Raw genomic sequence first — 25,218 nt, 5'->3', positions numbered from 1 at the left:
GTGTTGAAAAATGAAGGTCTGCGGAATTGGGCTGTGCCCTGTCGAAAAACGAATCCCAGTGCGTTGATGCTCTGCCCTGTTGCAAAATTAAGCCCAGTGTGTTGATGCTCTGCCCCTGTTGATAAATGAAGCCCAGTGCGGTGGTGCTTTTCCCTGCTGCAAAATGAAGCCCAGTGTGTTGATGCTCTGGCCTGTTGATAAATAGAAAGCCCAGTGCTTGGTGCTCTGCCCCATTGAAAATTGAAGCCCAGTATGGTGGCGCTCTCCCTCGTTGATAAATGAAGCCAAGTGATGTAGTGCTTCACCCTGTTGATGAATGAAGCCCAGTGTATTGATGCCCAGTCCAGTGGTGCAGTGGTGCTCTGCCATGTTGATAAATGAAGCCCACTGTAGTGATGTACTGTTTTGTTGAAGAATCAATGCCATTGTGAGAGTGGTCTGTTGAAAACTGAATGGGCCTGTTTAAAACTGAATTCCAGTGCAGTGGTGCTCTGTACTGTTGAAGAATCATGCCAGTGTGAGATTGCTCAGCCTATTTGAAAATTAAAGACCAATGCAGTGTCTCTCCGCCCTATTGAAAATGAAGTATACGTTGTGTTCTCTTAACTGTGGAAAAAGTTATCAACATATCCAAGTATGTGTTTCCTGTAACTGCCTTTCGATAAAAAAAATTCCTAAATCTTTTCTCACGGTAAAGGCACAAAACATGTGAAACTTTGGACAGTCTGCCTCATGCTCAACTAAGGTATGTAACTGCTGTGTTTCCCATAATCTTACAGTTTGGAGGTTAGCTGCAGCGTAGCCTAAACATTGGATATCAAACGTGAAAAGAAATTATCTAGCATCTCCACACCCAGAATGAATTCACAATGCACGTTATTATTTATCACCATCACGAAGAGTTTGTAGCAACTAACTTGCGTTTGGTTTGAAATAGAAACATCGCCGTGTAACGTAAGGCTTAATTTAGTTGGAACGATGAATAATCTTCTGTAGGCCACGTGAAATACTCTGTTGAATACGCCCTGTTTGAACAAGAACATGGAGATTAGGTTTACTTGCGGATACCCATTACTGATTACAACAACAGGGAAGGCCTTGAAATTGCCAGTTCTTGTCTGGTGGTATAGTGGTGGTAAGCGCATTCCTGCAAACATGAAGGTCATGGGTCCGATTCCCGTCCGGAAAACGGAATATTTGAGTCTAGCTTTAATCTAAACTTCATCTCTTAAAGATGCGAATATTCGCGAAGAATTACCAAGAGATAGAATTTAAAGTTCAGCTACTCCCAACGGTCCAGTGTGGGCTGTACTGGGATTGAAAAGTGGGTGATATTACGCTGGAAAAAAAATTGTTCCAATTTTGGCCACCAGGTGCAAATGTGACGCTCTACAGCATCTCGTTGATGTCTTTGTGTGCTCGTACTGAACAAACTATGTAACTGGCGGTTATAATGTCATCAGCATCATGTCTTCCTCCCTTGTTTGACCATTCCTGCCCACATCCCGTTTCTGACCCATTACTTATGGAAACATTTCTTTGTCTTTCATGCATTCACGGCGCAAGACTTTCACCTGGTGGTCACAATCGGATTTAACTTTTTCGGCGTAAATCGGTTCCACGTTAACGCCCCAGAAACCAGAATATCTACCAAGTTTTGCTGCCATACGGTGATTACAGCCCACAATGGGCCCATGTAAGTAGCTGCACTTTAAAAAAGTGGGGCTGTATTCGTAGTCTACGTAATACTGCTCATCTGCGCAGTTGTGGAGAAGTTGCGTAATTCAGTTTCCTGACTCTGACTTTGTCTCCCGCTTCTCTTACACTTCCCTGGTGTATTCAAGCGCGAAAAACGGGTTGAAACTTAATACTAAAGATTCTCGTATAACTGAAATAGGCATCGTGGTGAAAATTAGTCACTCCGGAATTAACTGCAACTGCGACCAGCAAAAGTTATGGGCAATACCTTTACACCACGAATCATTAATATATATTCGGTATTTCTAATTAACATGATTCTGATATAGCGATAACTCTTTGCCACCCATGTACAGCTCGGTATCACATCCTCGTCTCCCATTCTGAAGGAACATATTTTAAATCTTCTTCCAACTTTCGTGATGTAGATTTGCAGCCTCCCCACTATATTTGTTTTTGTATGAAATTTAGCCCAGCTCTATCTCCCACTCTACAAAAGTCTATGTATTACCAAAACCGTGTATTCCCAAACTGTTATCCAGCTTACACTCCTACTCTAAGCTTTGACTAAATAGAACCAAATTTGAACTGATCTGATCTGAATGCAGCCTGTCTTTGTATTAAATGCGCAACTGAAGTAAAACAATTATCTGGCCCAAATCAAAATCGCAACATACCTCGCGTATTGATAACATTGTTATAGATTTTTCGAAAGCACAACAGGAAACAGAAAGCACGCAGCGGCTAATCTAGATTTATGTTTCTAAATACATATTCAAACCGTTGCATGTGGTAATGCATACTGACAAACACTGGGGTTGGGAGAGAAGCTATTCCTATAAAATGATATGCTAAAACAACGATTTTAGAATGAATTATATATTCAGAAAGACGGAGTAAAACTTCACGTGATTTCACACATAACATTGGTCTGAACAATGCTATGCTTAACGAAGTAAATAATGATTTAAAAGGGTACAATGTTAATAGACAATTTCTATAAAAACCAAACAGCCTAGCTGCAGTCTTACTTCAAACTTCTCTTCTTCAAAAATAATAACATTACTCAAAAGATATGATTCTTTCACCTCTCAATGTACACATCATATTCATCCTTGCTGTCCTTTACCATACGCTTTATCTAAAATTGTCATAAAATCTTTGTTGTCATCTACAAGACTTTAAACTTAAATTTCTCCACACTAATTTCTCTGTTCTTGTTGCACGCAGCAGGGATCCAACGTTGACTGTTGTTATCACAAATCGGCAATAGTTTTGACATGCTGCGTACATTATAGTTTCCTGTGTCGAATGCAGTTGAGGACCCAACAGGTGGACACATGTTCCTTATCAAGAAATCCCACAATCACTCATTGCGAATGGGATCTGCTGAGTCAGGGAATCACTGAGGATGAAGTAAGTCCGGAATGCATTACTTGAATCACCCCTGTGCACTGTGCACAACGGGTCTGATTAATTTACGCCAAGGTCTGGGACGATGACATCACGGTTTTGGGTAAGGGCGCCCAACAGCGAGGTTATCAGCTCCCGGGTTTGCGTAAAAAACTGAGAACCTAGGCTGTAAGGAGATTGAAATATTTCACCAACTGCAACATAATCGCGTATACAAACAGTGATCCAATACTGTAAAATGCTTTTTTATTCCAGTCTCTGATCACAAATGAATTCTTTAGACGATGACCGGATTCAGTCTTTAATGACCATCCTCAGATCTAAATTATATAAATATATACATCTAGTGAGCAGTGTGTCTTTTAACATAAAACAGCAATATGTATCACAATATACTGTCATACAACCAGGGAAATGTATAGATAAAATATGGTATAACAAACTTTTTTTACACCATGTCCTAAAGTGATACGGCCATAATGGCATCGACAAAACATATAAATATGATCAGCATAGCATCGTTACATAGATTTAAAATATGGTGTAGAATAGGCCATATCGTCCACAGAGTGATTATTGCCAACTAGCTACTGAAGTACAGTAGCATCCAGAAACCTGTTTGCCTACACTCTTCCTAGATGTCGCTACTGTGGGCTTGCTTATATTTAGTCATCATTTACGCAAAACATAATCTGATAAAAGCATATTAGATAAAATGCACGTAGCAGACTTATTAAAATTCATGAGTATCATAGAAACCAATTGTGATACATTAAAAGATGAATGCAGTTACCCATGTAAAATTATTAAAAGGAAATTAATGAAGAGTATAGGTCCGACCCTTTTTTATGGTGAATTTACGGTCAACAATTAATATAGCGTAATACATTGCCTGTGGCAACCTATAAATTGTTTATGAAAGATAAAATGTCTATATGACAGCTGACAAAGAGACAGATCAATGAACAGGGCCCTCTGTTGGGTGGGCCGCTAGGATCTTATGTAGGCGCGCATCGATTGTAAGAACTTAACCAGTAGAGGGCTTTACATACATCGTGACATGTCTCCCACAGAAAACTTTTAAATAACACAGAAGCATTCAATAAATAAAATTGTGTAGTTTGGCTATACATTCCATGAGTAGGTAGGAGATAATCAGTGTTTGTCTCTGGCCATTAGTAGTCAAAGTTCCTATACTGCAAACAAACCTCGTTAGAGAACGATCCGGAATGTGTGACCTGAGGTGTCAACAATCACCTAAGGTGAGTGTGCCACTTTCTGAGGGGGACCCAAGTTGGAAGGGGCGCGCCATCGGAGACGCTGGCAATCATGGGAGATTTTCTCGCAATGAGCTAAACATCTTCTTCTCAGTCTACGTCTACTATGAATGGAATGACTCTAACGATTGAAAGACCCTCCCAGCTGCATCACAGTTCCTCTTGGTTTCACGTACTGAAGACAGTGTGTCCTTTGCTACGGTAAATCCGTTTATTATTCAGAAAGGTATCGATACCATTGCTGGCCCTGTGAAATCCAGCTCTCGCTTTACGAAATGGCACTTTGCTTTTGGAGACTTCTTCTTATTCTCAAGCACAACTGCCTGCCGCTTCGCTTCTCCATGGCTATCCATGTTGAGGCCCATCGAATGCTGTATTCTTCCCGTGGTGCTATTTACAGTAAGCTGCTCAATGGTCTGACCGAGGTATAAATCCAAAGGTACATCTCTGACCAGATTGTCATCGCAGTCCATTGGGTGATGAAAACACTAGATGCGTCCTTAATGCCCACACGCACTCTATTTCTCACTTTTGATGGAGTAGTTCTACCATCAAAGATCAAAGCAGGATATGAAGTACGACTGTACATTCCGTACCTGATACGCTGCTACCAGTGTCATCGTCACAGCCCCACTCGAGACTACTGTCGACTCCCGGCCAAATGTGTAACCTGTGTTAGGGATGTTCACGAGGGCGATTGTCCGCCTCCTTTGCCCCACTACAGCAGTGCAATGCAACCATACTGTCTCCTCCAGCGATTGTCCCGTCTATGTCGATCCGGGTGAAGGAGAAAGTGCCTTCCCCAGTCGCTCGCAAGTTGTTGGCTAGTTGGAAACTTTGCATTCTACCATCTGGCAACTACAGTAATGTTCTTGGTACATCTCGCTCCACGAAGGACATGGCCATGCAGACATGTGACCTCAAATTTAGCACTGCGGTTGTGAAATCGCCCAGCGTCGTGGTAGTGTCCTTCTCCCATCCTCCAGCTGTGTAACAAGCCACCACAAGCCACCATACTTCGGCCTCACGGGGCAAAGTCACCTGCTACACAGCCGGCAGGCTGAAAAGGAAAGAAAGAATACTCCCGCGAAAACTTCCTACGTCCCTCCAGCCAACAAACATTTGAGTCTTCCTCTGCCAATCGAAAAGTCTCCAAGAAGTCAAACAAAGGGAAACGGTCTTCTCCTTCGCTGACTCGGAGATCAAAATGGTTCAAATGGCTTTGAGCACTATGGGACTTAACTGCTTAGGTTATCAGTCCCCTATAACTTAGAACTACTTAAACCTAACTAACATAAGGAGATCACACACATCCCTGCCCAAGGCAGGATTCGGACCTGCGACCATAGCCGTCTCGCAGTTCCAGACTGTAGCATCTAGAACCGCTCGGCCACCCCGGCCGGAGACTCGGAGATCCTCTTCGATGGTACCACCATGTGATAACCTCACCACGATTGGTATTTTTGCCCGGGACTCCGTAGATGGACAGAAGGAGAATGCTGACGCCTCTGTATGCCTCATGGAGCAGGATCCTTGTGCCTTTGTGCCCTGTAGCAATGAGACTTCGAAGGCTGGCACTCGACAGTCGCCGAGGTGACACCCCTTCATTTATTCCTCGTCTTGACTCCCCGCCAATGGAACTATTGCAGCCTTAGGTCCAACAAAGAGGACTTACAACTGCTCTTAGAATCTCAGTATCTGCTTGTACTCTTCCTCCAGGAAACAAAATTGCGTCCTTACGACCACTTTGAGCTCTTGCATTTCTTCAGGGTCTTATTCGAACTTCCCCAACAATGGCATTCCATCTCATAGGGGAGTCATGTTGCTCATTCAGGATTATGCTCATAGTCAACACATCTCCTGACTACCCAGCTCCATGTTATCCCGTATTTTCCTTCCTCACTTGGCATTTTACTTTTCTACCATTTACATACCACTGTCATTTGGGGCCACCAGGGCACACATCCTCCAGCTTATTTTGTAACTCGTTCTGCTGGTTGGCGACTTTAATGCATATCGACCCCTTCGTCTGAGAGGTGCTCTCTTGGCTGACCTTAAACACACCTTCCTGAACATGAGAGCACCCACGTTCCTTTCACACTTCAGTCACACCTATTCCCATTTGGACCTCTCCTTCTGCACTGCCCAGCTTGCTCATCATCTCGAGTGGTATGTTCTCTCTGACACGTTGTTGAATGACCATTTTCCATGTGCCATACGATTGCTGTCTCCTGTCCGACCTACGTGCACACCCAAATGGCAGCTTTCTAAGGCTGATTGGAGGCTTTTCTCCTCCATGGTGACCTTCGACAAAAAACATTTCCCTAGTTTCTTCTTCTTAACTGGGCTGTCTCCCAGTCCCTTGTTGGACTGAGGGGTGCCGTGAAGCAATTCACACATGGAAACGTGTTCTCCGGTTTTTTAACCATCATCCTACATTGGCAAACTGCATTCACTGTAAACGGTTGCATGTGCAGTGTCCTAGAGTTCTTCGGGATAGCAGAAAAAAACTGGATTTCATTTACTAGTTCTTTTAATAGTTCCACTCACTCTTCCTTTGTGTGGGGCCAAACTCCGATGGATTTCTAGGGGCCAAGTCCATTCTCCAGTTTCCAGCCTCTCAGTAGCAGTCGATGTCATAGTGGATCGTGTTGCTATCTCCATCACCTCGGGGCCGCCATTTTGCTGAGATTTCGAGCTCCTCCCACTATCACCCTGCCTTTTTCCATCGGAAACGAGCGTAGGAGGCTTGTGCGATACTCTTCTCAGAATTGTGAGTGCTACAATGCCGTCTTTACTCTGAGGGAGCTAGATCACACTCTCACTTCACTCCGATCCTCCGCTCCAGGTCCAGACCATGTTCATATCCACATGTTGCAGCACCTTTCTCTTGCTAGCAAGCACTTTTCCTTTGTACGTACAACCGCATATGGGTTCTGCCTTTTCCAGGAAAATAGTGTGCCTCAGGGTTTACCCTGAAAGTCCTTCTCTTTACTATCGCCATTAACTCTATAATGGCCCATCTCCCGCTGGGCATCTCCGGTTCCCTTTTAGTTGATGATTTTGCCATCTATCTTAGCTCTCCATGGACCTGTCTTATTCAGCGACATCTTCAGCGATGTCTCGATCGTATTTGACCATCTAGCATCGACAATGGATTTCGCTTTTCCTCTGACAAAACCGTTTGTAAGCATTTCTGGCGGCGCAGTTGGTGATTACTGAATTTAATGCTATTGTGCTGAAGGCACAATGTGTACTGTGGTGGCAGCAATTTCCTTGAACGCTTAATTAAAGAACAATATAGTTACTGAAAACACTAATTGAGAATTACATTGCTTGGACAGAACCGAGTAATTTTTGACTATGGCAATGTACTGAAGAGCCACCACATCGGGCTGGATAGCAAATTAAGGCGCCACAGTACCTGGCTTCTTCCATCCATTGCATAAAGTGGCGTCTGCTGTCAATTTTGGCGTTAATTCCGACTATTTTCTCTTGCGTTATAGCTACACCGATACTCACGCAGCATTACTTTTAACTGATGTTTCAGTACATAGAAATCACTGGATAAGGGGTAATAACAAGCTATTTCCTTTACATAATTGATTACACTTGGGGAAATTGTACTGAAATGCAGGAGGATCTGCAGCGAATTGACGCATGGTGCACAGAATGGCAATTGAATCTCAATGTAGACAAGTGTAATGTCATGCAAATACATAGAAAGATAGGTCCCTTATCATTTAGCTACAAAATAGCAGGTCAGCAACTGGAAGCAGTTAATTCCATAAATTATCTGGGAGTACGCATTAGGAGTGATTTAAAATGGAATGATCATATAAAGTTGATCGTCGGTAAAGCAGATGCCAGACTGAGATTCATTGGAAGAATCCTAAGGAAATGCAATCCGACAACAAAGGAAGGTTACAGTATGCTTGTTCACCCACTGCTTGAATACTACTTGAATACTGCTCAGCAGTGTGGGATCCCCACCAGATAGGGTTGATAGAAAGATAGAGAAGATCCAACGGAGAGCAGCGCGCTTCGTTACAGGATCATTTAGTAATCGCGAAAACGTTACGGAGATAATAGATTAACTCCAGTGGAAGACTCTGCAGGAGAGACGCTCAGTAGCTCGGTACGGGCTTTTGTTAAAGTTTCGAGAACATACCTTCACCGAAGAGTCAGGAAGTATATTGCTCCCTCCTACGTATATCTCGCGAAGAGACCATGAGGATAAAATCAGAGAGATTAGAGCCCACACAGAAGCATACCGACAATCCTTCTTTCCACGTACAATACAAGACTGGAATAGAAGGGAGAACCGATAGAGGTACTCAGGGTACCCTCCGCCACACACCGTCAGGTGGCTTGCGGAGTATGGATGTAGATGTAGATGTAGATGTAGATGTAGAATGCAATTTAAACCACAAAATTATTATTGCCTCCAAACTTTACACAGTCTAGAGAACTTGGTTTCATTATTACACAAACTGATTCACAGAATATAAATGTACTGGTAATGGCGTCGGTATAACAACCATTGTTCATAATAATACTCTTGTAAGATTACTTCTAGTTCGTTGCTACCAAAGTGAGCTCACCAGTGGACGTCATCAGATACTGAGATCACAATACGCCGTTGCATGCGGCTGCTGATCCCTTCACACCTCGCTGTTGGCACAAGCAACTCGCCGCAATTAACGCAGCATTGCACCATGCAGTGCCATGTACCTCAGAGCGGGAAACCGTACTATTTTGCCGCTCACAGCCCATATTCGTCGAAATACCGCGTCTTACAAGCCTTAGTGGTCATTTAGCTTATAGCCATACGATAAACGAAGTCCGTATCTGTTTTCAGCTCACTTCTAAATGGTCTGTTAGCAACGTTACCGTAGCACACACCAGCAGTCACTTATACGCCACTTAACACTTGTTCTGCCTCAGAGCTACGCCAACTTACTTCTACTGCCAATATTACGCGCCAACCTATACACTGTTCTTATTCTCGGGGATTCCCCCCACAGCTAAACGTTATTTTACATTACGCCAAGTTCTCTATTTACAATTAATGTACCATAGCATTACAATATTCAACTACAGTCATTTTTGTACATTAAGGTAATATTACATTTATATTTTTACTACACGTAACAATATTATTTATTTTAATTCTTTTGTTATTTCACTGTCAGAGTGCAGCACAAGCCAGACACTGTCTCCTGCATTGCGTTATTTAATTTAGCTGCCACCAGGCGGAAGCACTTCCGCTTTGCCTTCGATTCTGGCCAACAGATGGCATAAGCGTCTACTTTCTCTACCGTTGTGCCTTGACTATGCTTGGCCTTCGCTAAATGGCATGTTGTCACATTACAGCCTGTTGCTCTTCCGTCTGTTGAAACTTCGAAATTCCTGGAACTCATGCTCGATAGGAAATTTTCTTGGTCCTCCCATGTGTCTTACCTAGTGACCCGCTATATTCATTCCCTCAGTCCCACGTGTCATCGTTAGTACTTTCTGCGGGAGCAGATCGAACCACCATCCTCCGTTTGTACCGGTTCCTTGTCTGTTCGAAACTATGCTATGGGTGTTTCGATTATGCATATGCACGTCGTCCCTCTTACGCTGTCACAATGCTACACATCACTGTGGCACTCGTTTGGCCACTGGTGACTTTTACACTATCCGCATTGAGGGTCTGTATGGAGAAGCTGTCGAACTACTGCTGTCCTACTGCTGTGACTTTCTCCTCATCCGATATTCATGCCGTTTGTCTGCCATGCTTGGCCGCCCATCCTATACCTCCTTCTTCGATGACTCCTTTGATCGCCAATGTGTGGTGCGTGCCTCTTTTCTGTTACATCTTGGAGTGCGCTTTCGGCTCTTGGTCGGGCAGCTTAACCTGACTCTACACGCCACTTTCCCAATGGATGTGAACCGTTCACCACCTTGGCTTCGTGCGGCAGCCTGTGTTTACCCAGGCCTTCATTTGCTCCGTAAGGACACTACTCCAGCCTCTCTCTATCGCTTGAAGTTTCACGACCTTTGCACTGAACTTTGCTATAGAACCTTTGTGTACACTGATGGCTCTCGGACTGATGGTGGTGTGCTTTCGTCATTGGCACCGACATTTTTCTCTATCGGCATCTGGAACACTTCTCAGTATTTAAAAACAGAGTTCTTCGCCCTGTATTAGGCCACGAAGTACATCCGGCGTCACAAGCTTTTCATGTGCGTTACCTGCTCCGACTCTCTCACTGGGATCAAAGCGTCTGTGTCGCGTATACCGGTTATTCCTTAATGCAAGTAGCCCAGGAAAGCTGTCACTTGCTCTTCCTTGATGGAGCCACTGTGATATTTATTTGGGTTCCTGGTCATGTCGGTCTAACAGGAAACGAGGCTTCTGGGGCTGCTGCCAAGGCTGCAGTTCTCGTACCTCAGCCCACTGGTTCTTACATTCCCTCCGATGATCTCTGTATTGCAGGTGCCACTTTGGCATCACAACTGGTCCTCTTTTCATGAGAACAAGCTCCTCTGTTATTAAGTCTCTCCCAGCGGCTTGGGCGACATCCTCTCGGCTGTCTCGTCGTGAGGAGACCATTTTACCTAGGTTGCGTATCGGGCACTGTCTTTTTAGCCATCGCCAGTTGTTAAGTGGTGCTCCGCCACCGCTTTGTGCTCCTTACCATCAACATTGGATAGTCGGCCATATCCTGACGGAATGCCCTATTTTTAACCACTTACGTTCTCATTTGTGTTTGCCAGCCGGTTTAGCGAACGACTCGCAAGCTGTCGACCGCGATTTACTTTTTATCCGTCATAGCAATATGGTGAAGGACATTTAATCTTTAGTTCACGACATCCGACTCTCTACGGTGTATTTTATAGAACTTTCTCCACGTACTTGTTTTAGCTGTCTTCTCTTTCGTCAATTGTGATTAATGTGTAGTCGTTTTTTAACAACTCTCTTTGTCTTCGCACCCTAAAACAAAACAAAACAAAAACCAAAACAAAACTCAGTTGTTGTGACGCTGTTTAAATTCACACGCAAACATAGAAGAGTTCTAAAGAAGATAATTTATTGCGTGAAAAGGCTTTCTGCGTGTATGCGTAATGAATAACGATTGCTTACTGATAACTGTCTTTTCTTTTCAGATGTCTTGAACAACGATACTCGGATGGTACTGGTCAACGCTATCTACTTCAAAGGCGAGTGGTTGAAAAAGTTTGAGAAGCGTGACACGTATCCTTTACCCTTCCGCTCAGCTGTAGGATCAGCGAAGAACGTAGATATGATGTTCCAAGTGGAAGAACTCAAGTACAAGGAGATAAGTGATTTAAACTGTCAAGTCCTTCTCCTTCCTTATAAGGTAATGTGACAACAATAGTGACTGTTGATAACTAACTGTTTGACAAAGCAACATCAACACGAAGGCAGATGAAAATGATTCAGTAGTAACTGTATTAAATGACACTAAACTTAAAGGAAGTAGAAATGCAGAGTGTGAAGTTTATGCAGCCTGATTAACGGCAGTAACTCTTACTGGAAAGCTACTTCATGTTCATTCAGAGCAATACACGCTAATGAGGAACAGACTAAGAGGCAATCTATTAGAATCGTATGGCATGTCGTCATGCTAACAGCAACTCGATGTAGCACTGATGGCCTTTTGGGGCACATGACATTGCGATATCATGTATTTTTTTTTTTTTTTCGTCAGTCTCCAGAATGATTTGATAAGGCCCGCTACGACTTTTTATCTCCCTTGTTAATCTTCTTCTCGGAGGAGCACTTATGACCAACATGCTTAATTGTTTCGGCATTGATGGCACGTTTCAGGAGCCGCAAACTATTTATAATGAGTAAAAACACCGCCCCTATCACTATTTCTTAGTAAATGGTTACTGGTTTCGATCCGACTAGCAGAGCATCAGACTGCGTTAGCTTTATGGACACTCTTACGACTACTGTCAAACTGCACTTTGCAGCACCAGATCTGCAGATAATGTGCAAGTCAGATCGATACCGATAATCATTAATAAAACAAACAATGATCCAGACGGAATCTTTTATCTATTGTGCTTGATTGTTTGTTGGATGAATTCCTGTTTCTGTGTGGTCCGTACAGTTTTTGTCCTCTACGGCTCCCCCTGGGGGTAAGAAAACAATTTTCTGAAATGTTAACACAGGTCCTCTTCACCTGTCCCTTCCTTTAGTGAGCGCTTTCCACATATTTATTTCCTCTCTGTTTCTGCAGCGGACCTTAATTTTCAGCATGCTCCTGTAACTCCACACTTCATGAGTTCGATTCTCTTCTTTGCCAGTTTTCCACAGCCCCTGACTAACTTTCATGCAAGTAAGTGTTCCAGACATACATACTCAGAAAATTCTCACCAAAGTTATCTCGTAACTACGGACATGAATTCACGTTACCTAACTACAACATGTAGTCTGATTCCGTATATTCCCTTTGAGTTTTACTCTTTATTATCACAACTTTTCTTTATCTCGTGTATAATTAGGAGACCTTAGAAGAATTAGGGAAGGAAATTACCACATTTAGTGAATCGAAACCATAAAACTTGCATCCATTACGGATGAGGAACACTGTGAGTGTGATGAAGAAAGTTTTCTTGCAGATACCGCAATCGGTCGCCTTTTGTTTTGTTACTCAATTTCTATTATTCAAGTACGGGGGCGAAACGTCTAGCGATTCATCGGATGCTACATATTTATTGATCGTTTCCCGCAGTATGGGAGACATGTAGCTGTGGCAAGATATGTAAACGAAACGTGTAAGCACTGAATGTGGAGAGAATTATTCACATCATGAAATCTATTTTGTTTCATTACTTATAGTTATTAGTAACCGTTGTTTGTTTGTTAGTGCACACGGTGTTTTGTAAAACATAATGAACATTTTCCACTGACGTTAATTTTAGTGAACTTCACACACTTAGCCACAGACAAGAAGCCTTACATGGTCTACAAAACGCGAATAAACGAAGACGTATAGTTAAACATATGTAAAAATTGTTAATGATGTGTATTGTGTATTTCGTAAGTATTATTGATCAATAGAATGAAATTTTCACTCTACAGCGGAGTGTACGCTGATATGAAACTTCCTGACAGATTAAAATTGTGCGCCAGACCGAGACTCGAACTCATGACCTCTGCCTCTCACGGGCAAGTGCTCTACCAACTGAGCTACCAAAGCGTGGGTCGCAGGAAAGCTTCTGTGAAGTTTGGAAGGTAGGAGGCGAGGTACTGGTGGAATTTAAGCTGTGAGGACGAGGCATGAGTCGTGCTTGGGGAGGTCACTTGGAACGCCGGCATGGTAGCTCAGCGTGTTGGGTGAGAGAGTTCGCTGCTCTCTGTAATAAAGAAACTGAGTTATTCGATCAACGACGAACTTAAACAGGTGTCTTATGACGTCCGCCCCGAGCAGATGCAACGAACAAAAGCGACCAAAATGGCCGGCACGGTAGCTCAGCGTGTTCGGTCAGAGGGTTAGCTGCGCTCTGTAATTTAAAAAAACCTGAGTTAATCGATTAACAACGAACTCAAACGGATGTCTTACGATGTCCGCCCGGAGTAGATACAACGAACAAAAGTGAACAAAATGAGACTTTTTTTTTAAAAAAAGGTGGTAGAGCACTTGCCCGCGAAAGGCAAAAGTCCCGAGTTCGAGTCTCGGTCTGGCACACAGTTTTAATCTGCCAGGAAGTTTCATTATTGATCAATGTTAATTAAAAGAAAGATAAAGGAAATGTCAAACGAAATTTCAGTGCTAAACTTGTTGATGTAACATCCTCCAAATTCATGTTTAATAGATTTTATAATTCGCACATGTCAATTTTGCCATATAGTTACATGTTATTTTTGCAACAGAGAAATAGATACATACTTAATGTCGCCAATGTGTATTACAAGAGCTGAACAAAGAGATTCTGCTCTCTAAGACAAAGTCTTTGACATAACTTTAGTAATGCTCCTTGGTTTATTTAGGTCTTATAAAGCATGTGAAACGTGTAACCTGTGGAAAAGTGTGTGAACTGTAGTAAAATTAACGTCACTGGAAAGCGTTCATTATATTTTCCAGAATACCGTGTACACCAACAAACCACCAACGCATATTAGTAACTATAAGTAATGCAGCAAAATCAAGCCCATAATCTGAATAATTCTCGCCGCACTCAGTGCTTACATGCTTCGTTTATGTGGCTTACCACAGCTACACAACTCCTACACTGCTGCAAACAATCAATAAATGTGTACCATCTGATGATGTATCGGTAGGCGGTTCAAAGCCGGTAATGTGTTAATAAAAATTAACAGGCGACAGGTGCAGTAATTTCGAGATACTTTTAATGAAAATCGTATATAACAGTAAAGTACTTATAAAACGTAGAAAGTGTTACTTTAGTTATAAAATTATAGAGTTTTCACGGAGGAAATAAGATACTGACATATTCATTTCTTAGAACGTAATATATATTCTTATTTACTGTGTGCGATATAAATAATTTAAAGTAGAGCTCTTCTTTAGATAAAAACATTAGCCTACGTCAAACACAACTGTGACTGGCGGTTGATCAGCGCTGTCACAGATAGACTATTACAGCAACTGCATCTTGTGAAAATTTTCAGTTTTTGGGACATATAGAGCGTATTTTCTATTTGCCAGCTTATCTTCACCTGATACTGCAATTCATATTTTACACTCATTGGTATGTTCATTGCTTTCAACTGCTCCTGTAATTCTTTCTCAATTTGTATTATTTTAGTTTTTATATTTTCTCGTAACAGTCAGATGAGCCTGACAATGCCCTGTATCAGTTTTGATCAGACAGTATGATCTAAGACTAAAGGCATTTGCTGTAAGCCGTTTTCAGCATTCGCTTGTAGACTGACGATGACCACTGGCTGATTGAAACCAATACCCAGCACTGCGATAATCTCTTCTGATAGCGACTTTTTTTTAAAAAGAAAAAAAGAAAAGGAACAGAAAGTATTTAGTCAATTACTTAATCTCCATCCATTATTACAGTTGACTCATTTATATTGTACATGTAACTTAAAGTGCGATCATAACGTAAACTTGAAGAAACTTTTCCCTCCACTGACGAATCGGTAGCTGGAATAACTGGTCACTTGCTGCTCAAAAATTCTGAAGTCATGTTCTGATGGAGACAGATGACACATAATACATCGTACGAAGGCATTTCTTTCTAATGTTCTGATGATGCGCTATGTCCAAGCACGTCAATAAGTAATAATTTTTGGAGAGCAAGGGAATAGTTATTCTAGCTGTGGTGTACGAGGTACCATGACAAAGTTGGTACCCCATGACGGAACCACAAGCAAGCAAGCAAAGATATCAGTCACTTCTGCCTTGATTGTTCTCAACACTTCCAAAGCTGTATCAACCTCTGACACTGGCATTACACTACTGGTCATTAAAATTGCTACACCACGAAGATGACGTGCTAGAGGCCCGAAATTTAACCGACAGGAAGAAGATGCTTTGGTAAGCAAGTGATTAGCTTTCCAGAACACACAAGGTTGGCGCCAGTGGAGACACCTACAACGTGCTGACAGGAGGAAAGTTACCAATTGATTTCTCATACCCAAACAGCAATTGACCGGCGTTGCCTAGTGAAACGATCTTGTGATGTCTTATGCAAGGAGGAGCAACGCATACCATCACGTTTCCGACTTTGATAAAGTTTGGATTGTAGCCTATCACGATTGCGGTTTATCGTATCGCGACATTGCTACATGCGTTGGTCGAGATCCAATGACTGTTAGCAGAATGTGGAATCGGTGGGCTCAGAAGGGTAATAAGGAACGCCGTGCTGGATCCCAACGGCCTCGGATCACTAGCAGTCGAGATGACAGGCATCTTATCCGCATTGCTGTAACGGATCGTGCAGCCACGTGTCGATCCCTGGGTCAACAGATGGGGTCGTTTGCAAGACAACAACCATCTGCACGAACAGTTCGAAGACGTTTGCAGCAGCATGGACTATCAGCTCGGAGACGGTGCTTGCGGTTACCCTTGACGCTGCATCACAGACAGGAGCGCCTGCGATGGTGTACTCAACGACGAACCTGGGTGCACGAATGGGAAAACGTCATTTTTTCGGATGAATCCAGTTCTGTTTACAGCATCATGATGGTCGCATCCATGTTTGGCGACATCGCGATGAACGTACATTGAAAGCGTGTATTAGTCATCGCCATACTGGCGTATCACCTGGCATGATGGTATGGGGTGCCATTGCTTACACGTCTCAGTCACCTCTTGTTCACATTGACGGCACTTTGAACAGTGCACGTTACGTTTCAGATGTGTTACGACCCGTGGCTGTACCCTTCATTCGATCCCTGCGAAACCCTACATTTCAGCAGGATAATGCACGAACGCATGTTGCAGGTCCTGTACGGGCCTTTCTGGATACAGAAAATGTTCGACTGCTGCCCTGGCGGCCGCATTCTCCAGATCTCTCACCAATTGAAAACGTCGGTCAATGGTAGCCGAGCAACTGGCTCGTCACAATACGCCAGTCACTACTATTCATGATCTGTGGTACCATGTTGAAGCTGAATGGGCAGTTGTACCTGTACACGCCTTCCAAGCTCTGTTTGACTCAATGCCCATTCGTATCAAGACCGTTGTTATGGCCAGAGGTGGTTGTTCTGGGTACTCATTTCTCAGGATCTATCCACCCAAATTGCGTGAAATTGTAATCACATGTGAGTTCTAGTATAATATATTTGTCCAATGAATACCCGTTTATCATCTCCATTTCTTCTTGGTGTAGCAATTTTAATGGCCAGTAGTATAGACAACTCTGAAAAACACTCATTCGTTTCCTCTTCTATCATTTCGGCAAATTTCGTCGTAGAGACCGTCAAATGTACGCTTCAAACTTCTCTGCTCCCCACCGTCATTATAGTGGAATTCATGATGTTGACGCCTTTTACTTTTAGTGAATGCTTCTTTGACGTTCCTATATACTGAACATGTCTTTCAGGTGACCGCCGGCCGGAGAGGCCGTGCGGTTCTAGGCGCTACAATCTGGAATAGAGCGACCGCTACGGTCGCAGGTTCGAATCCTGCCTCGGGCATGGATGTCTGTGATGTCCTTAGGTTAGTTAGATTTAATTAGTTCTAAGTTCTAGGCGACTGATGACCTCTGAAGTTAAGTCGCATAGTGCTCAGAGCCATTTTTGAACCTTCAGGTGCCCAGTTCTTTTCGCTTTCTCCACTCTTTTTCCAGCAGCCATTTCGCTTTGTCATCTCTACATTTGCTTCCGGTTTGATTCCTTAGTGATTTTTATTGGTGTATTCCTTACTTACGCTGTCCTCCCCTGGTAGCTGAGTGGACAGTCTGCCGCCGGCAGTGCTGCGAGGCCGTCACGCGCCAGAGCGCTTTGGGCGAGGCGCGCACCCTGTGTTTGTGTTTACTTCGGCCGTTTTCCTTCTAGACCACCGTGGAGTACAATTATCGGAAGGAGACATTACGTTTCAACTTTTGTTCCGACTTCGCCCGACCCAAGGCCCTGGAGGTGGTACGATTTATTCGCGATGAAGTTAAAACACCAACAACGGATCTAATTGGTATCCACTTGTCCACAGTTAGCACTACCGTCTACATCAAATTGATCAACGACGCGGCGTGCGACAAGTTGCTTCAAGAGACACAACGTTGAATGCGCTTCAGTCATTCCGACGGCAACGTCAGACCCGTTACCGACGATCACGCAGGTCTCGGCACACGAACGATAAGGACCGTCGAACTGCCGTTCGAACTACACTCCTGGAAATTGAAATAAGAACACCGTGAATTCATTGTCCCAGGAAGGGGAAACTTTATTGACACATTCCTGGGGTCAGATACATCACATGATCTCACTGACAGAACCACAGGCACATAGACACAGGCAACAGAGCATGCACAATGTCGGCACTAGTACAGTGTATATCCACCTTTCGCAGCAATGCAGGCTGCTTTCTCCCATGGAGACGATCGTAGACATGCTGGATGTAGTCCTGTGGAACGGCTTGCCATGCCATTTCCACCTGGCGCCTCAGCTGGACCAGCGTTCGTGCTGGACGTGCAGACCGCGTGAGACGACGCTTCATCCAGTCCCAAACATGCTCAATGGGGGACAGATCCTGAGATCTTGCTGGCCAGGGTAGTTGACTTACACCTTCTAGAGCACGTTGGGTGGCACGGAATACATGCGGACGTGCATTGTCCTGTTGGAACAGCAAGTTCCCTTGCCGGTCTAGGAATGGTGGAACGATGGGTTCGATGACGGTTTGGATGTACCGTGCACTATTCAGTGTCCCCTCGACGATCACCAGAGGTGTACGGCCAGTGTAGGAGATCGCTCCCCCCACCATGATGCTGGGTGTTGGCCCTGTGTGCCTCGGTCGTATGCAGTCCTGATTGTGGCGCTCACCTGTACGGAGCCAAACACGCATACGACCATCATTGGCACCAAGGTAGAAGCGACTCTCATCGCTGAAGACGACACGTCTCCATTCGTCCCTCCATTCACGCCTGTCGCGACACCACTGGAGGCGGGCTGCACGATGTTGGGGCGTGAGTGGAAGACGGCCTAACGGTGTGCGGGACCGTAGCCCAGCTTCATGAAGACGGTTGCGAATGGTCCTCGCCGATACGCCAGGAGCAACAGTGTCCCTAATTTGCTGGGAAGTGGCGGTGCGGTCCCCTACGGCACTGCGTAGGATCCTACGGTCTTGGCGTGCATCCGTGCGTCGCTGCGGTCCGGTCCCAGGTCGACAGGCACGTGCGCCTTCCGCCGACCACTGGCGACAACATCGATGTACTGTGGAGACCTCACGCCCCACGTGTTGAGCAATTCGGCGGTACGTCCACCCGGCCTCCCGCATGCCCACTATACGCCCTCGCTCAAAGTCCGTCAACTGCACATACGGTTCACGTCCACGCTGTCCCGGCATGCTACCAGTGTTAAAGACTGCGATGGAGCTCCGTATGCCACGGCATACTGGCTGACACTGACGACGGCGGTGCACAAATGCTGCGCAGCTAGCGCCATTCGACGGCCAACACCGCGGTTCCTGGTGTGTCCGCTGTGCCGTGCGTGTGATCATTGCTTGTACAGCCCTCTCGCAGTGTCCGGAGCAAGTATGGTGGGTCTGACACACCGGTGTCAATGTGTTCTTTTTTCCATTTCCAGGAGTGTATCTGCAGACGTCGTCATCGCGGCGCTCCGTCCCTATTCAACGTTCTGGGACATGTTGCCGAACGATGGGTACAATTTCAAACCTATCCCGTTTTAAACGGTGTCAGACAGGTCCGCATCGAGTTGAAGAAACACGTGACTTCCTACCTCCGTATCGGAGGCTGCCGTGCCATTATAATGTACGACGGTCAACCTCGGACCTGTTGCGGTTGCGGGAAAGAAGGTCACCTACGGTCTGAATGCCTTCAACGACGCACCGCGCAGCTCCCGTTGTCGGAAGCGTCCGTCACACCCACGATGACCGCCCTACCGGTCACTCACGCAGCGGCTCTTGCCACGTCTACAGTTTCGTCCAGTCCGTCGCCCGGTCCTTCCGATCGGCACGTCCCACCGTCCCAGTCACCTACGGATGGTGCAGACGTAGCGCCTGACAACCTTGCCGCCGAACAGGCTCCCGCACCGGACGCTGAGGAGACCAGTACTTCTTCACAACACCTGTTTGACAATTACGTTCTACCCACCGACGCCTTCGAAACAGGTCGACGCTCCTCCTTACCGTCGTCCGACACTGAGGAACACGTGCGCAAACAACGCTCGCCACGTAACCGCAAACGCCGCCGCCGTTCACCCACGGGCTCTCAAAGCGTCGCCACTCGAGACGACGAAGGTGACACCCAAACAGCCGACATTTCCACGCAGAGGACGGCGGACACCTTTCACGATGAACAAGAGGTTTCTCAGGATGGGACCACCATGGAGGTCGCCACGCACAATGAAACGATCGGTGCGCAGGTTGAGACGCCTGTCTCCCCGGCGACAGCTTCAGATCTCTCTCACCACGATGCAATGCCCATGGACATTTGACAGACCCACGTCACAGGAGCATGGGCCGACGATGTTGAGCAAGATACGCCTCCTCCTCCAGATGAGTTGCCTCTGCCAGACGAGGTTACCTGGTAACATCAAAAGCGAGGCACTGCAGTTGATGGGACGGGACTTCCTGTCGGTGCCCTCTTCATACTTCCCTTTGTGATGCTACATGCGCGTCCACCACCACTGAAACAAACGTACCGGTTCGTCACGCTGAACATCAACATGATCGGCACTGCACCCGAGCTGCAACTCCTATGTGACCTGCTTCGGGCCTGTGACGAAGACGTCGCCCTTCTTCAGGAAGCACGCGTTGCCACACTACCACCAGTCTACGGCTACGACTCATACACGTCCACATGTGATCAATCGGGGCATGGAGTGGCTTTCTACATACGTGAAGGAATCACACTCAAGAACACAACAATCCTTCCCTGTGGAAGGGGCATGGCTCTTACCATATTCGACACGCGCGTCATCAATATCTATGCTCCATCTGGCTCCACGAACCGTCGGCAGCGGTCCACTTAAGTCGGATATGACGTTGCGCCCCTGTTTTCTGCGCGCTTTGATCGCATTATCATGGGAGGCGATTTCAACTGCCTCCGCCATCCGCAGGACCAAATGCCTGGTTATTCGCCACGCCCGGTGCTTCTCACCTTAATCGAAGATTTTCATCTCGTGGACGTTTGGCAGAAACCTCACGGAAATACCCCCGGTTTTACCCATTATACAGCGCATTCTGCGAGCAGACTGGGCCGGTTTTATGTCTCTGCCCACATTGGCAAAGAAGTCTCCCAAGCAGAGCGATGGCCCATTGCATTTTCGGACCACTGCGCCGTCATTTGCTCCCTGGCTTTGCCACCTCAGTCAGTATGGCGCAGCAGAGTTTACTGGAAGCTTAACAGAGTTTACTGGAAGCTTAATACCTCCCTCTTTAATGATCCACACTGCCGACAATGTATTGACACTACATAGGCGCCTTGCGAAAGACGCCTCCCGCATTACACATCCACTGGTGGCTCAAATGTGCCAAACCTGCGATCAGAAAGGTCTGCATGTAATGTGGCAAGGAGGTAGCAGCATGGCATCGAGGCACCACAAATTTTCAGTACGCCGTCCTCCGTGAGCTCGATGTGCTCCCTCCATCACCAGAAACCCATAGGGAACAGCAGCATACTGAAGCTCGTCTCCTCTCTCTCCAACGTGCACGACTGTCTGGTGTCGTGGTGCGTTCCTGACGACAGGACCTCCTCCAAGACGAAACACCATCCACCATCCATGCCGCATCCGACCATCGTCGTCGATGTCGACTTTTCGTCCCCAACATCACGACCTCCGACGGTGTTCACCACACAACACAGGCGGCAGTGGTGTCTGCCTTCGCTGAATATTACCACCAATTTTATGACGACGAACTGATAGCAACGCCAATTCCTGATGATTCCCGTTCTTCCCCTGATCGGAGCCTCACCGTAGCGGAGTCAACATCCATGATGTCTGCAATCACCGCAGATGAGGTGGTAGATGCGATCAACAAGGGGGCCAAGAACAAATCACCAGGACCAGATGGTCTCCCCGTGGAGTTTTACCAGGCGTTCACCACGTTAATGCTTCCTTGCTGGACGGAAATGATTCAGGAACTCTTTACTCTGTCCTTCCCAATTTCCCCTGAATTCGTCACTGGCATTCTTCTACCTGTGCCTATGCCGAAGGGAGGGTCTCATGCCTCTGCATATCGCCCCCTTACATTAATGAATGCACGCCTCTTAGCAGCGCGCATATGCACCATCTTATCTACGGTCCTTTCACCGGAGCAGACTGCACGTGGTTGTGGGGCCACCTTACAAACAGCCCTAGGAGAATGCCGTGACCTCATCGCGCTGGCGGCAGCTTTTCACCTTCGTGCAACACTGGTATCCATCGATTTCACGAGTGCCTTTGATCGCGTTCGACACTCATTCCTCCTCATGGTGACGACACGTATTGGGTTCTCAACACACTTTGTCGATGCCATTCGCCGGTTACTACATCCCGCGGTCTCGATGGTACAAGTGAATGGAAGGCTTGTAGGACCAATTCCTATACGACTCTCTGTGTGTCAACGATGCCCTATGTCTACTTCACTATATGCCATTGCACTTGAGCCACTCATCACTGGTCTTACCTCTATACTGCGGGGTCTCACTTTACGTGACTGCACCTTTCACTGTAGGGCTTTTGCGGACGACCTCCTCTTTCTCACGTGCTCCTCCAAGGAACTCAATGACGCCATCCAGTGGATCCACCAGTATGGACATCTTTCTGGTAGCATTCTTAATGTCCGTAAATCGACTATGATGCACATTGGGCGCGGCCTCCCGGCTATGGTGCCGAACCCACTCCCAGTCAGTACCACCCTTCGTTACTTGGGTATCGAATTTACGAGCTCCACACACCGCACAGTGGCCCTGGCATACCGGCGGCTTTTGCAGTCGATTCGGCACCATGTCCGCGGTCAAGTGCACCGTAACGTAAACCAACTCCAACGTGTGTGCTATGTCAACATGTATGTCGCCCCTAAACTGGTACACGTCACCCAGATCCTCCCAATGCCGTTACTCCTTGGCCGCCGAATCCTATCAGCCTTTGGATATTTTGTGTCAGCAGGGGCACTTTTCAAAGTCCGCTACAACACTCTAACACTGCATCCTGCAAAAGTAGCCTTGTCAACGTGCGGGCACGATCTTCTGCCCTCTTTGTCCACACTCTGTTGCGGCACTGGCTGGGGCCCGTCCCGCCCTTAACACGCAGTCTCTTAGATATCATCCGACCAGCTTCTCTCGATCCACCGATCAATGTGGCACCTATTTCTCCATTATTGAACCACTTCGCCAATTGTTTCATAGAACTCAGCTACGTTCGGGCCGATCTTCCAGTCACCCGTCCTCGTTTGTTTAAGCTGTCCAACCCTTGCGACCCCATCGTGCTACAGCACCCTGACATTAACTGGCGAACGGTTTGGGGGTGAGTGCATGCACCCTTTTTACCGTCGTCGGTGTCTGCACTCTGGTATGTTTTAGTCTATGGCTAATTCCCGACTAACAGTCGTCTTTATCGCAAAGGACTGGTCACGTTCCCACTCTGCCCTGACTGTCAGCTCGAAGACACCGACGAGCACTGTCTTACATGCCCCCTCAAACGAAACGTATGGCTCCCATTTCAACAAATCGTGGGCTTTTACCTTCGTGCCTCCTCCCCTCCCCCCCCCCCCCCCACCCAAACGACGGTATCACCAGATCTCTTGTTGTTGCGCCAGACATTTCACTACCCTCTTGCTAAGTACCATACACTCATCTGGTTTCGAGCACATGCTTTAGAATACCTCTTTCAGAGTGGTCCGCATAGAGCCCTTGACTTCTGGTACAAAGTTGTGACCGCGCATAGCACCCTCGCCCAAAAACCATCTTAGCGGTTATCTCCGCAGCGTCTTCCTTGACCTCCCTCAAATTTGGGGTGTGCCATGCCTACCCATCACATGATGCAACACCCTCATCCACGTTATCATGCATCGACCAAAAAAAAAGGATGAAGACAGAATATGTTATATTTTGGTGTATTTAATGTTTTTGTAATATTTTTGTTTAACTAACAATCATTTTTATATGTTTAAATGGTACCTTGAAGAACTTTAGCATTGTAGATATATATATGTGTGTGTGTACTGTTAGTTTGTTCAATCATTACGCAAAAAAAAAGAAACGTGGTCAGCGCAACGGAATGTCATACCTACTGGCCCGGGTTAGATTCCCGACTGGGACGGAGATTTTCTCCGCTCAGGGGCTGGGTCTTGTGTTGTCCTTATAATCATCATTTCATCCCCATCGACACGCAAGTCGCTGAAGTGGCGTCAACTCGAAAGACTTTCACCAGGCGAATGGTCTAACCGACGGGAGTCCCTAGCCACACGGCATTTCCATTTTACTTTCCCTGAACTTTTCTGTATTCTTTCTTTCGTTTATCAATTGAAGTTTTTTTCTGTTATGCAAGTTTTCTTAGCAGTTACCTTTCTTGTACCTTTATTTGACTGTCCAACTACTGTGAGTGCCTTTTCTAGGGATACTCCCTTTAGAACTCAATTGCCTGCTGAGACATTCATTCTTGCATCACTTTCAGGCCCAGAACTTCAATCACACGTGATCGTTCCTCAGTACTTTCATATCTCACTTCTGCACTTCTTTCTAACGACTCTCCTTAAAGTTCACCCCACTCCTACACGACTAAGTTGTGATCTGAGTCTGTACCTGCTCCTGAGTACGTCTTTCAGTTCAGTATGTGATTTCGCAATCTCTCTTTCACCATGATGTAACCCAGCTGCTACATTCCTGTCTCTTCTGTGATTCATGTGACCCGTAAAGCGTGTGGTCGTTATTATGAAATGAAATTTAATGCAGACTGCAAGGAATATCTCTCTCTTCTCATCCCTACTACCAAATCCGTAGTCTCCCGAAACCCTCTACTCTGTTTCTCCCCCTACTATAGCTTTCCAGTCCCCCACGATTGTCAGTTTTCATCTTTCTTTACATCCGGGGCTACTCGATCAGTGTCTTCATATACTCTCTCACTTTTGATCACGATATTTATAAACGATCGGGAAGTCGTCAGAAATCTCCCCAAGCTGTTCAAATTAGAAAAATTCTAAAGCCAGAAAATTGTAGTGAAGGCAGGAGGACC

The 25,218-nt window shown here is 45.8% G+C and overlaps 1 protein-coding gene across 1 annotated transcript in view; it reads left to right on the top strand.

The window, feature by feature from the left end:
- The window catches only part of LOC126335469 (leukocyte elastase inhibitor-like), an 87,625-nt gene that overhangs the window by 38,035 nt on the left and 24,372 nt on the right, over positions 1–25,218 (top strand). The window contains exon 5 of the mRNA XM_049998783.1: positions 11,544–11,758. Within this exon, the coding sequence (XP_049854740.1) occupies positions 11,544–11,758 (215 nt within the window). The remainder of the gene's footprint in view (positions 1–11,543; positions 11,759–25,218) is intronic.

This window comes from Schistocerca gregaria, chromosome 2, assembly GCF_023897955.1.
Source record: "Schistocerca gregaria isolate iqSchGreg1 chromosome 2, iqSchGreg1.2, whole genome shotgun sequence".
NCBI classification, from domain to species: domain Eukaryota; kingdom Metazoa; phylum Arthropoda; class Insecta; order Orthoptera; family Acrididae; genus Schistocerca; species Schistocerca gregaria.
This window is presented reverse-complemented; position numbering and strand designations above follow the sequence as displayed.